The sequence below is a fragment of the Somniosus microcephalus genome, chromosome 14 (assembly GCF_052327205.1).
Source record: "Somniosus microcephalus isolate GS21.2 chromosome 14, FLI_Smic_1.0, whole genome shotgun sequence".
Lineage (NCBI taxonomy): Eukaryota > Metazoa > Chordata > Chondrichthyes > Squaliformes > Somniosidae > Somniosus > Somniosus microcephalus.
The window spans coordinates 54,790,889-54,805,694 of NC_141000.1; the positions used below are offsets into that span (position 1 = coordinate 54,790,889).

The following is a 14,806-nucleotide window of genomic DNA, read 5'->3' on the forward strand; positions in this document are numbered from 1 at the left end:
AAAGTAGCGACCTAAAGGGGACACAACCCAATTTTGTCCCCTAAGTGTTTTATTAGTTTAACCAAACAGCAAATTGTTTTCATCAGGCATTAGGAGCCACAACCACAACTACACACTGGCTTGGGAATACCATAATTTACTAAAATACACAACAAAACTGAAACTACATAGCAAGTCAATGGACATTATTCTCTCTTTATTTTACCACCTTTTCTTTTAGGTTTTAACATAAATCTGAACAAAGCAAACTACGTAGGTATGAGGGGTGAGTTGGCGATGGTAGATTTGGGAAACTAGATTAAAAGATATGATGGTGCATAAGCAATGGTAAACATTTAAAGAATTCATAATTCGTAACAAATATACATTCCCCTAAGGATTAAAAACCCAACAATATTATGGCGTACAAAAGCAAAATACCGCGGATGCTGGAAATCTGAAATAAAAACAGAAAATGCTGGAAATACTCAGCAGGTCTTGCAGCATTTGTAGAGAGAGAAACAGAGTTAACGTTTGAGGTCGATGACCCTTTGTCAGAACTGGAAAAAGTTGGAGATGGAACACGTTTTTAAGCAAGTGTAGGGGCAGGGAGGGGGAGGGGAGGAAAGAACAAAAGGGAAGGTCTGTGATAGGATGGAAGGCAGGACAGATTAAGAGACAAAAGGGATGATGGTGCAAGGCAAAAGGAGATGGTAATCGGACAAGTTAAGAAACAAAAGATGACTCTAGATGGAGTGTAAATGGCAATGGCAGAATGATCAACAGCTGCCATGTGAGAGAGAGAAAAAAAGATAGGGGCAGAGGTTATGGTCTGAAATTGTTGAACTCGATGTCGAGTCCAGAAGGCTGTAAAGTGCCTAACCGAAAGATGAGGTGCTGTTCCTCGAGCTTACGTTGAGCTTCATTGGAACAGTACAAGAGGCCGAGGACAGAGAGGTCAGAGTGGGAGTGGAGCGGAGAATTAAAGTCCGTCACCCTTATGGACTGAACGGAGGTGTTCCGCAAAGCGGTCACCCAATCTGCGTTTGGTCTCCCCAATGCAGAGGAGACCTCATCATGAGCAGTGAATACAGTATACTAAATTGCAAGTAGTACAAGTAAATCGCTGTTTCACCTGGAAGTGGTGTTTGGGGCCCTGGACAGTGGGAAGGGAGAAGGTAATAGGGCAGGTGTTGCATCTCCTGCGCTTGCATGGGAAGGTGCCGGGCGAAGGGGAAGGGGTGCTGGGGGGTGATTGAGGAGTGGACCAGGGTGTCGCGGAGGGAGCGATCCCTTCGGAATGCTGAAAGGGGAGGCGAGGGGAAGATGTGTTTGGTGGTGGGATCACGCTGGAGGTGGCGGAAGATGATCCGTTGAAAGTGGAGGCTGGTGGGGTGAAAGGTGAGGACAAGGGGAATCCTATTGTGGTTCTGGTGGGAGGGGAAGGGGTGAGAGCAGAAGTGCGGGAAATAGAATGGACACAGTCAAGGGCCATGTCAACCACGGCAGAGGGGAATCCTCGGTTGAGAAAAAATGTCGGAAGCACTAGTATGGAAAGCACTAGCGTGGCTCAAAGACTGGTGTGGGAAAAATGGGTTTTGCTTCTTGGGACACTGGCACCAGTACTGGGACAGGAGGGAACTGTTCCGTTGGGACGGGCTTCACTTGGCCAGCACTGGGACTCGAGTCCTGGTGAATCATATAACTAGGGCTGTAGAGAGGGCTTTAAACTAATTAGTGGGGGGGAGGTTTCTAGAGAGCAAATAATAAAAATGACAACAGAGAAGGTCATAGACTTAGGTAGCAGTGGGGGAATTAAAAAACAGAACGTGTCAGGAAGGGACAGAAGGTATGGAGTAAAAGGTAAAGCAGTAAAAGGGGAAAAAACAGGAACTAAGTGTCACAAAACATATTTGAAAGTTCTTTATCGGAATGCACGTAGCATTCGTAACAAAATGGATGAGTTAACGGCACAAATAACTACATATGGGTATGATCTTGTGGCCATTACAGAAACATGGCTGCAGGGTGACCATGACTGGGAATTAAACATACCAGGTTATTTAACAATCAGAAAGGACAGGCAGGAAGGAAGGGGAGGTGGGGTGGCTATGTTAATAAAAGGAAGGAATCACTATAATAGAGAAATGATATTGGGTCGAAGGAGCAGGATAGTGAAACAGTTTGGGTGGAGATAAGGAATAATAAGGGGAAAAAAACACTAGTGGGCGTAGTCTATAGGTGCCGAACAGTTGCAACTCTGTTGGACGAAGTATTAATCAGGAAATAGTTGAGGCTTGTAATAAGGGAACAGCTATAATTATGGGGGATTTTAACTATCATATTAACTGGACAAATCAAACTGTGCAGGGCAGCCTTGAGGATGAGTTCATTAAGTGTATTAGGGATGGGTTTCTTGAGCAGTATGTAACTGAACCAACCAGGGGGCAAGCAACCTTAGATTTGGTCCTGTGTAATGAGACAGGATTAATTAAAAATGTCCTAGTAAAGGATCCCCTTGGAATGAGTGACCATAACATGGTTGAATTCCATATTCAATTAGAGGGTGAGAAGATTGGATCTCAAACAAGCGTGCTGAGCTTGAATAAAGGAGACTATGAAGGTATGAGAGCGGAATTGATTAGAGTGGACTGGGAAAATAGATTAAGGGGTAAGACGGTACATGATCAGTGGTGTACATTTAAGGAGTTATTTTACAACTTCCAAAAAAAATATATTCCACTGAGGAAAAAAAGGTGTAAAAAGATAGCCACCCGTGGCTAAGTAAAGTAATTAAGGATAGTATCCGACTAAAAACAAGGGCATATAAGGTAGCCAAATCTAGTGGGAGGATAGAAGATTGGGAAGTCTTTAAAAGACAGCAAAAAATAACTAAAAGATTGATTAAGAAAGGGAAGATAGATTATGAAAGTAAGTCAGCAAAAAATATAAAAACAGATAGCAAAAGTTTCTATAGTTATATAAAAAGGGTGGCTAAAGTAAATGTTGGTCCCTTAGAGGATGAGACCAGGAAATTAATGGTGGGAAACATGGAGATGGCAAAAACGCTGAACAAATATTTTGTATCAGTCTTTACGGTAGAGGATACCAAGAATATCCCAACACTGGACAAACAGGGGGCTCTAGTTTGGGGGGGGGGGGGGGGGGGAGCGGGGAGGAGCTAAATACGATTAAAATCACTAAGGAAGTGGTACTTGGTAAAATAATGGGACTCAAGGCGGATAAATCCCCTGGACCTAATGGCTTACATCCCAGGGTCTTGAGGGAAGTGGCGGTAGGGATTGTGGATGCATTGGTAATAATTTTCCAAAACTCCCTGGACTCAGCAAAGGTCCCGGCAGATTGGAAAACTGCTAATGTAACACCCTTATTTAGAATGGGTAGTAGGCAGAAGGCTGAAAATTATAGACCGGTTAGCCTAACATCTGTGGTTGGTAAAATTTTAGAGTCCATTATTAAGGAGACAGTAATGGGACATTTGGATAAACATAATTTAATAGGACAAACTCAGCATGGTTTCATGAAGGGGAAGTCATGTTTGACAAATTTGCTTGAGTTCTTTGAGGAAGTAACATACAGGGTGGATAAAGGGGAACCAATGGACGTAGTGTATTTAGACTTCCAAAAGGCATTTGACAAGGTGCCACACAAAAGATTATTGCTCAAGATAAAAAATCACGGGATTGGGGGTAATATTCTGGCGTGGGTGGAAGATTGGCTCTCTAACAGAAAGCAGAGAGTTGGGATAAATGGTTCATTCTCAGACTGGCAATCAGTAACTAGTGGTGTTCCACAGGGGTCAGTGCTGGGTCCCCAACTCTTTACAATCTATATTAACGATTTGGAGGAGGGGACCGAGTGTAACATATCAAAGTTTGCAGATGATACAAAGATGGGAGGGAAAGTAGTGAGTGAGGAGGACATAAAAAACCTGCAAAGGGACATAGACAGGCTAAGTAAGTGGGCAGAGATTTGGCAGATGGAATACAATACTGGAAAGTGTGAGGTTATGCACTTTGGCAGGAATAATCATAGAGCAAGTTATTATCTTAATGGCAAGAAACTGGAAAGTACTGTAGTACAAAGGGATCTGGGGGTCCTGGTGCACAAAACTCAAAAGGTTAGTATGCAGGTGCAGCAAGTGATCAAGAAGGCCAATGGAATGTTGGCTTTTATTGCTAGGGGGATAGAATATAAAAACAGGGAGGTATTGCTGCAGTTGTACAAGGTATTGGTGAGACTGCACCTGGAATACTGCATACAGTTTTGGTGTCCATACTCAAGAAAAGACATACTTGCGCTCGAGTCAGTACAAAGAAGATTCACTCGGTTAATTCCGGGGATGAGGGGGTGGACATATGATGAGAGGTTGAGTAGATTGGGACTCTACTCATTGGAGTTCAGAAGAATGAGAGGCGATCTTATTGAAACATATAAGATTGTGAAGGGGCTTGATCGGGTGGATGCGGTGAGGATGTTCCCAATGATGGGTGAAACTAGAACTAGGGGGCATAATCTTAGAATAAGGGGCTGCTCCTTCAAAACTGAGATGAGGAGAAACTTCTTCACTCAGAGGGTGGTAGGTTTGTGGAATTTGCTGCCCCAGAAAGCTGTGGAAGCTACATCATTAACTAAATTTAAAACAGAAATAGATAGTTTCCTAGAAGTAAAGGGAATTAAGGGTTACGGGGAGCGGGCAGGAATTTGGACACGAGTCTAGGTTTAGAATGGTCGTGGCCCTGTGGGTAGTGGAGCGGGCCCAGGGGCCATGTAGCCTGGTTCTGCTCCTACTTCTTGTGTTCTAATTCTGTTAGATTTCAAGAGATGGTTTTATTGCTGTTCCTGGCTGGGGTGGAGATCGCCTTTACAGAAGGTAAGTACTGTAGAAAATATAGGGACAAAGTGATCTCCTGGACGAGTTTCGATAGCCTAGATGGGTCGGAGAGGAATTTCCCAGATTTTTTCTCCCAAATTGGCCATTGTTTTTTTTTTTAAAAATCTGGTTTTTCGCCTCTCCCGGGAGATCACATGGGTTCGGGTGGGATGGAGAGTGATAGTATATTTGAGGTTAGGATCAGATCAGCCATGATCTTATTGAATGGTGGAGCAGGCTCGAGGGGCCGATTGGCCTACTCCTGCTCTTATTTCTTATGTTATGTGGCATCGTCAGAGCAGATGCGGCAGAGACGGAGAACTGGGAGAATGGAATAGAGTCCTTACAGGAAGTGGGGTGGGAGGAAGTGTAGTCCAGGTAGCTATGGGAGTCAGTGGGCTTATAGTGAATGTTTGTCAATAGCCTATCCCCAGAGATGGAGACAGAGAAGTCGAGGAAGGGAAGAGTCGGAGAAGGACCATGTGAAGGTGAGGGAAGGTGGAAATTGGAAGCAAAGTGAATGAAATTTTCTAGTTCAAGGCGAGAGCAGGAAACGGCACCGATACGGATTGTTGAGTAGATTGGGCCTGTACTCTCTGGGGTTTAGAAGAATGAAAGGTGATCTCATTGAAACATAAGATTCTGAGGGGTATTGGCAGGATAAATGCTGAGAGATTGTTTCCCCTGGCTGGAGAGTCTAGAACTAGGGGGCATAGTCTCAGGATAAGGGGTAGGTCATTTAAGACCGAGATGAGGAGGAATTTCTTCACTCAGAGGGTTGTGAATCTTTGGAATTCTCTGCCCCAAAGTGCTGTGGATGCTCAGTCGTTGAGTATATTCAAGACTGGGATAGATAGAATTTGGACTCAAGGAATTAAGGGATATGGGGATAGGGCAGGAAAGTGGAGTTGAGGTCAAAGATCTGCCAGGACTTTATTGAATGGCGGAGCAGACTCGAGGGGTTAAATGGCCTAATCCTGCTCCTAATTCTTATGTTCTGATTAGTAGTCCAACCTTGGCTAACAAGAGAAGTTAAAGATAGTAGTAGGTTAAAGGAATAGGCTTATAATGTTGCCAAAAAGTGTAGTGAGCCTGAGAATTGGAATTATTATAGAATTCAGAAACGGATGACCAAGAAATTGATGAAGAAAGAGAAGAGAGAACATGAGTGAACTAGCAAGAGACAAAAACAGATTGTAAAAGCTTCTATAGGTTATGTAAAAAGGAAAAGATTAGCGAAAGTAAGGGTGGGTCCCTTAGAGGCAGAGACAGGATAAATTATAATGGGGAAGGAGGAAATAGCAGAGGCATTAAACAAATGCTTTGTACCTGTCTTCACGGTAGAAGACACAAATAACATTTCGGAAATAGTGGGGAATCAAGGATTTAGCGAGATTGAGGAACTTAAAGAAATTAGTATTAGTAAAGAAATAGTACTGGAGAGATTAATGGGACTAAAAGTCGACAAATCTCCATGGCCTGATGGCTTCATCCTAGGGTTTTAAAAGAGGTGGCTACAGTGATAGTGGATGCATTGATTTTGATCTTCCAGAATTCCAGATTCTAGAACAGTCCCTGTGGATTGGAGAGTAGCAAACATAACCCTGCTGTTCAAGAAAGAAGGGAGAGAGAAAACAGGGAACTATGGACCAGTTAGCCTGACATTAGTAGGGAAAATGCTAGAATCTATTATTAGGGACGTGGTAACAGCACTTAGAAAATCATAATATGATTGAGCAGAGGCACAGATTTATGAAAGGAAAGTTGTGTTGGACTAATCTGTTAAGAGTATTCTGAGGTTTTAATTAGCAGGGTAAGATAAGGAGGAACCAGTATAAGTAGTGTATATGCATTTTCAAAAAGCATTCAATAAGGTGCCACAAGAGGTTATTACACAAAATTAGGGCTCATGGGGTTGGGGGTAATATATTAGCATGAAGAGAGGCTTGGTTAATGGACAGAAAACAGAGAGTAGGAATTAATGGGTCATTTTTGGGTCGGCAGGTTGTAACTAGTGGGTTGCCACAGGGATCAGTGCTTGGGCCTCAGCTATTTACAATCTAGATCAATGACTTAGTTTAAGGGACCAAGTGTAATGTATCCACGTTTGCGGACGATGCAAAGCTAGGTGGGAAAGTAAGCTGTGAGGAGGATGCAAAGAGGCTGCAAAGGGATATAGACAGGTTAAGGTGAGTGGGCAATAAGGTGGCAGATGGAGTATAATGTGGAAAAATGTGAGGTTATTCACTTTGGTTGGAAGAATAATAAAAAGAATATTTTTTTAAATGGTGAGAAACTATTAAACATTGGTGTTGAGAGATTTTGGTGTCCTCGTACAGGAAACACAGAGTTAACAGGTACAGTAAGCAATTAGGAAGGCAAATGGCATGTTGGCCTTTATTGGGCCTCAGCTATTTACAATTCATATCAATGACTTAGATGAGGGGACTGCGTGTAATGTTTCCAAGTTTGCTGATGATACGAAGCTAGGTGGGAAAGTAAGCTGTGAGGAGGATGCAAAGAGCCTGCAAAGGGATATAGACACACGGCAGATGGAATATAATGCGGAGAAATTATCCACTTTGGTAGCAAAAATAGAAAAGCAGAATTTTTTTTAAATGGTGAGAGTTTGGGAAATGTTGGTGTTCAGAGGGAACTGGGTGTCCTTGTACACGAATTACTGAAAGTTAACATGCAGGTACAGCAAGCAATTAGGAAGGTAAATGGTATGTTAGCCTTTATTACAAAGGGATTTGAGTACAAGAGTAAAGAAGTGTTACTGCCGTTATGTAGGGCCTTTGTGAGACCACACCCAGAGTACTGTGTACAGTTTTGGTCTCCTTACTTAAGGAATTATATACTTGCCTTAGAGGGAATGCAACGAAGGTTCACCAGCCTGATTCCTGGGATGAGGGGGTTGTCCTATGAGGAGAGATTGAGTAGACTAGGCCTATATTCTCTAGAGTTTAGAAGAATGAGGGGTGATCTCATTAAAACATATAAAATTCTTAAAGGGTTTGACAGGGTGGATGCTGGGAGAATGTTTACCCTGGCTGGGGAGTTTAGAATCAGTGGTCACAGTCTCAGAATAAGGGGTCAGCCATTTAAAACGGACAAATCTCTTCACTCAAAGGGTTGCGAATCTTTGGAATTCTCTACCCCAGAGAGCTGTGGATGCTCAGTCGTCGAGTATATTCCAGCCAGAGATCGATAGATTTTTGGATACTAAGGGAATCAAGAGATAGGGGAATAGTGCGGGAAGGTGGAGCGGAGATAAAAGATGAGCCATGATCTTATCAAATGATGGAGAAGGCTCAAAGGGCCGGATGGCCTACTCCTGCTTATGTTAACTGAATATCATAAGCAATTTCCTTTCATTTAATTTCGGAGCCCTTCTGAATAAAATCAGCTTGATGAAGCAATCTGCTGACATAAGAATCACCTCTAACTTGCCTTACAAAAGATTATAGATCAATAAGATCCCAACTAGAGCGTGGGAGCATAAAAAAAAAACTTTAAAACTTTGGCATTTGTTTTTGCCAGAATATGTGGGAAGGTTGCATTGATGAGCTGCATGTATCTGTGGAAAAGTGCAGCCGATTTACTGATGATAGTCTGTGTGTTAGAGCCTGGAGCAGGGTATGGTATTCACAAACAGCTGCGACTCCAGTCAATCTCATTAACTCATTGTGCCCCTCATAGAAAAGTCAATAAGCCCACTTCTTGTTGAAGCACTTCAATGTGCTTTGCATTTTTTTTTAGTAAGACTGGACCAACCACTTGGGTCAATAGCTGAAATCCCAACTAAAATTTGCAGTGTGGGATAAGAATTTGCAAGCTTCAATTCACGCTTACGCTGAAGAATGTATTTTTTTTAGTCCAAGACTAAATGTTGTGGAAATACAAGCAAGTATTTCCCTGTTTGCAAAAAGATTAAGATTGTAAATATGCTTTAGAATTATACCAATAGCATTTTTCTTTAAAGTTGCATTTCCTTGTACTTTTTACAATATTGTATATTTTGTCGACCCTCATTTGATACCTGAAAACTGGCTTACAGTGGGTGCCTGGATTGTGAAAAATTAAACATTCCACAGTGCATGTGTTTTCTAAACAAACTTAATTATCTGATGAGAGAATTTAAAATCGAGCTGGAACAATTTTTTTTGGTTGAGATATCCGTATACACGTTATTCCCATTACATTTCCCAAAGGAAGCAGGAATCTGGAGCATTAGGTCCTAAACAATATTTAGACCCTTGACTCTCCTGGGAACCTTATAAATGAAAGCTACATTTCTGTAATGTTTGGAGAAAGCAGACTGCCCCAACCCCATGCTCGGAAGGTTTCTAAATGTTCGGCTGGGTGCAGAGCTTTCGGTGTGCACTAACATGCACACAGAGATCCACCCTGGCTCAAAGAGTCTGATAGGACACCAGGCAGTATGAATTAGATATTGCCAAGCCACAATTAATTTTTCTTCAAGCCACTGCTCTCAAAATGGCAGCTTCAGTACAAACACTGCCTGAGTCGGCTAACACATTAAATGGCCCAGAAATTCCGTTCACAGCCCTCCCGCGGATTTGGAAAAATCTCTGCCTGGACCGGAGGGCTCCTGGGAGGCGCAGAGTTCCGTTGCTGTGCCTCTTCAAACTGCCAGTGTGCAGGGCGCACGTATCCCAGGGGCGCAGGTAATTCGCAGCGTCCCTGGGATCACGTGGGCCATAGGGAGCCAATCAGAGCAGGGAATCTCCATTCATAGATTTGACAGGAAGACCTGTCAAATCTATGAATAGAGATCAGCCCCAAAACATAAGTAACACTTCAAATAATTTTTTTAAAATCACATTTAAAAAATGACTATAAATTACATAAATTAGCTATTTTAAACAAAAATTTAAATTTTTGAAAAAATAATTAAAGTTTTTAACAGGGCTAAAAATAAACTTACCTTTCTTTAAAGTATTTTAAAATGATAAATCAGTGGAAATTGTTTTTTTTAATTTCTTCAACTCTTAGCCTGGTAAAAGCAGGCCTTGTGCTTGCAAGTGTTTTCTGCGGGCGGAGGGTCTCCAAAAAACGGAACTCTCCATCCGCAGAGGCCCTGCTCCAGGACAGGCGTCCGATCTGTCGAGCTTTCTTGACAGATCGGAAATGCCAGTTTCCAGCGCATGCGCAGTGCATGCCTGAAACCTGCATTTCCGATGTCCCTATGGGTGAGTACACAGCGCGTACCTACCCGTAGGGATCGGAATTTCCGCCTCATTAGTATAAGCAAGTGTTACAATGTTCGGACGTTGCTCTGTACCCACAGCTCTAGTCAGTACTACTAAAGTCAACAGCAATCCAAATAGTTTTCTTCTTCCATATCGAAACTGTTCTATTTTATAATACTTTTCACTGCAAAAAGGTTTAATATTACAGAAAATTGTCATTAGCATTACAGATGTGATACGCTTTAAAATAAAACAACTTAACTTTCAGCTCCAGCATTCCTCAATTAGAGAAATTCCTTTACTAATCCTTCAACATCAATATTCCGGTTATTGGCACATGCTATAAACAACTAAATGTCTATCACCGTGACCTCATATCCTGTAAGTAAGAGGTTCTGATATGGACATTCTTTTAACCACGTTTCATTAGTCACATTTCAGCATAGGCTGATTTTGAGCTGTGTATGATGCCCAGATAGGGAGAGCTAGAACACTCATCACTTACTGATATTTGTCAATGAAATACAAGCAGGAAGAATTACATGTTACAGAAAGTCAAATGTAAGAAACCAGATGCAATGAAAAAAGGAAAGTAAAGGCGGGGGTTGAGGAGGAGCTGCAGGAAAGACAGGCAAGGATTTGGAAGGCGACTACACATTCAGGAACTTGGGAGAGAAAAGGGAGGTCGGAGAAGGGGCGGTAGTTTGCAAGGACTGATGTGAAATTTGCAGTTCTCATTTTGAGAGGTGGAGAAGGAGGTGGAGGAGGAGGAGGTGGTGAAGGTGGAGAAGGAGGAGGAGGAGGAGGGGGAGGAGGAGGTGAAGGAGGTGAAGGTGGAGGAGGAGGTGGTGGAGGAGGAGGTGGAGGAGGAGGTGGAGGTGGAGGTGGAGGAGGAGGAGGAGGAGGAGGAAGAGGAAGAGGATGGGGAGGAGGAAGAGGAGGAGGTGGTGAAGGTGGAGGAGGTGAAGGTGGAGGTGGAGGAGGAGGAGGTGAAGGTGGAGGAGGTGAAGGTGGAGGAGGTGAAGGTGGAGGAGGTGAAGGTGGAGGAGGAGGAGGAAGAGGAGGAGGAAGGGGAGGAGGAAGAGGAGGAGGTGGTGAAGGTGGAGGAGGTGAAGGTGGAGGTGGAGGAGGAGGAGGGAGGTGAAGGTGGAGGAGGAGGAGGAGGAGAAGGTGGAGGAGGAGGAGGTGAAGGTGGAGAAGGAGGTGAAGGTGAAGGTGGAGGAGGAGGAGAACAACAACAAGTATTTATATAGCACCTTTAACGTAGTAAAACACCCCAAGGCACTGCACAGGAGTATTACAAGACAAAAAATTTGGCACTGAGCCACATAAGGAGAAATTAGGGCAGGTGACCAAAAGCTTGGTCAAAGAGGTAGATGTTAAGGTGCGTCTTAAAGGAGGAAAGAGAGGTAGCAAGGTGGACAGGTTTGGGCAGGGAATTCCAGAGCTTAGGGCCTCGGCAACAGAAGGCACGGCCACCAATAAACCGCAAGATAAAGCAGATATCAGCAGTCGATTTCATGGGCTCCATCTCTGGAACTAAAGTTCAAGAGTGTTTTTCTATTTTGTCACGTCATGCTTTCGGCAGGAGTTCCTTCTCAAATGAAAGTATGCTAAACTTAAAATATTGAAAGAATAAGGACAGTGTAACTGCCACACAAGAGCATGAAAAACGAGTCAGTATATTCTATCCATTTTAACTCTGCTTCATCAGCAGTGATTAGAACTCAAGGTGTGAATAAAAGTGGGCACATCCTACTTTTGTTTGTTGTCGCTCTCTATTTACTACTAAGTACACAGAAAATCCTTTTCCACCCAAAGTGGGCATTCATTTGTCATAGAAAACCAGTGTAAATCTCTGAATATGGTGTATATTTTACACTTCAGCACATGACTACCATATTTACAACAGGACTGTGTGACTGAAGCTCACAAAAAATACTTGTTCTGCTTTGGGTTTCTAGTTTCCTTACCATCAGGAACCCACTCTGATTACAGCAGAGGCAGCAAGAGCTAAGTAAAGGGGTTATAATAATAATAATAAGTGACTCAAAACCTAAAATTGCATAGAATCGTGAAAATTGCATAGAATCATGTAACTTGTATTCGAAGACCATCAGACAAACTGGAAACTAAGCAATAATCACATGGTTGGATCCTAATGACCCACCTATCCAGGAATGTTGCGGAACATTCTTGCAAACCAAATTCATAAACTACAAAACCACCGGAGGTACTCTACCTTGTTAATTTCAAACTGACTCTGAGGTACACTGCCGCTCACAACACTCTCCTGGATCTCGGTTAGTCTCTTTTGGATATTCTCCACAATTGCGTCACGAGGTTGATCAGACAGAATCTGACTGATAACATAGCTACAAACAAAAAATACATAAAAACAAAAGCTAAACACGAGCATTTTCAAACCATACTTGCCGAGTGCTTCAGAAAACCCCCCCACCTCTTTACTCAGTGATAGATTATGAATTCTACTTGCACCTTGACATACCAAAAAGTTTCAAAGTTTTTCCACAGTGAATTATTTCTGGCGGTTACTATATAGGTAAAAGTTTGGAACAGTCTACCAAAGCAATATAGACAGATAAAATGGCAACTCTTCCAAATAGAATTAAATGCCACGACAGGGGGAGTTAATGTCCCAAGAACGGTCTTCTCTCATTCCTGACTGTTCTCATTTGTATGCAACAGCTGCTAAATTTGTTATTTAATGTCCGGAACAAAGCAGCACATTTTTAAAAAGAAAAAATTTGCAAACCTGAATCACTGGTGATATAACACATCATAGAACAAAAACAGAAGATGCTGTGCTTATAAAGAGAAACAGCAGCTTAAAATTTTTGGGTTAAGAGCCTTCCTCAGAACAGGCTCAGGCAACCAAAACTTTAGCGCATCTTGCTTTTTAAAGATAGATGCTGATGGAGCGGTTGTGTATTTCCAAAATTTTCTGTTTTTATTTCCAGTCTCTAGAATTTGTGGTTCTTTTTAATTTATATTTATTATTACGTCACCTTTTGTAGCCTTGCACACAGGGAGCAAAGACCAGTTTAGACTTGGGTGAAGCTGGGTTAGAGAGGGGGGAGATAATTGAACCAGGGCTATCGGACATAATTCAATCCCTATTTTAAAGTCATATATTCTGTCCTTATTTTTATATACTTCGATTTTATATTATTCATAGCTAAATAGCAAAACAGGGCAATTTGGGAAATAGAGTTAGTTGGAGCGAAGTAGTTTCTCTGCAGACTAGGTCGAGGAGCACCAACTCAACCTTGCACACTAAGGGAATTCACCTACTTAAAATACAAAATAAATCCACCTGCATAAAAACCCCCCAGAAATTACTTGAATTTATATAGCATCTTTCACGACTGCAGGACATCCTAAAGTGCTTTACAGCCAATTAAGTTCTTTTGCAGTGTAGTCACCGTTGTATTGTAGGAAATGCGGCAGCCAATTTGTGCATAGCAAGGTCCCGCAAACAGCAATCAGATAAATGACCAGATAATCTGTCCTGGTGATGTTGCTTAAGGGATAAATATTCGTGAAGACATCAGGGAGAACTCCCCTGCTCTTCTTCGAATAGTGTCATGGTGGAATCTTTTACGTCCATCTGTTTAATGTCTCCTCTGAAAGACGACACCCTCAACAACGCAGCACTCCCTCAGTACTGCACTGGAGTGTCAGCCTAGATTTTGTGCTCAAGTCTCTGGAGTGGGATTTGAACCCACAACCTTGTGCTACCCACTGAGCCAAGGCTGACACTATATCTACATATATCTATATATACATACACTTGGCATATAGAGCCAAGTTAGTACTCATACACATTTGATTTAGTTTGGTTATACACATATAATGAGACATATGTTTTAACAGTACACAAAAAGGTAGTCTATTTAAATCAGCCATTTACTTTCCAATTTCCTTTGCTAGGCCACACCAGTCTCGTCTAACAATATCCAGTCCTTTTAGTTCCTGTTTGGTGACGTGACGTCCATCTGCAGTTGGTTCTATGACAAGGGCAGCATATTTCTTCTTCTTCAGCAGCAGCAGCGACTTAAACACACCATCGATGTCCAGCTCCAGGAGTTTGTACTGCTTGTTTACTTCACTCTTGACCTGCAGAAACAGGAGATCGTAAGTTTTCACATCATCTTATGAACTACAGAATGAATACGGTACAAATCTAGTTTACTTCCTCTCAATGGTGATTTTCACACCAATGAAAATATCACACACAAGGGAACGGTCACCGTCTCCAACCTATGACAGGATATGGTAGCATTATAAACCCAATTCAAACAAGTTCATAAACCAGATCACACCAGGTGAGATGATAAGTTCCTTGTGAAATAATGAAAATGTATGATGCTTGTAAACTATAGTACAGAATCACACACATGTAATCAGCATATTATTGCTCTCATAGCAAAGTGGTTCCTTTAATTCACTTAAACAAATGGTTTTAATATTCCCATAAATTAAATGAATATTTAATTTTATAATATTGGAAAAATGTCACAATTTACCCCCTACTGGCCCAACTCCTGGTGGAATCCTGCTCCGTGAGTATTAACAGCCGTTTGGCACCTCACCCATTCTTCAGGTGTGAGCTTGAACAATGAGTGCCAGTGGCTATTTTGAATCTAAAAGGCACCACAGCCGAGACAAATTTCATTCCCGCCAAATGTCTAGA

The 14,806-nt window shown here is 42.2% G+C and overlaps 1 protein-coding gene across 2 annotated transcripts in view; it reads right to left on the bottom strand.

Annotated features, from left to right (window-relative positions):
* The window catches only part of pola1 (polymerase (DNA directed), alpha 1), a 316,470-nt gene that overhangs the window by 141,849 nt on the left and 159,815 nt on the right, over positions 1 to 14,806 (bottom strand). For both annotated transcript variants that reach the window (XM_086006560.1, XM_086006561.1), the window contains exons 29-30: positions 14,024 to 14,229; positions 12,332 to 12,464 (exon numbers count right to left, since the gene is read on the bottom strand). In XM_086006560.1, coding sequence (XP_085862686.1) covers positions 12,332 to 12,464; positions 14,024 to 14,229 — 339 coding nt within the window. The remainder of the gene's footprint in view (positions 1 to 12,331; positions 12,465 to 14,023; positions 14,230 to 14,806) is intronic.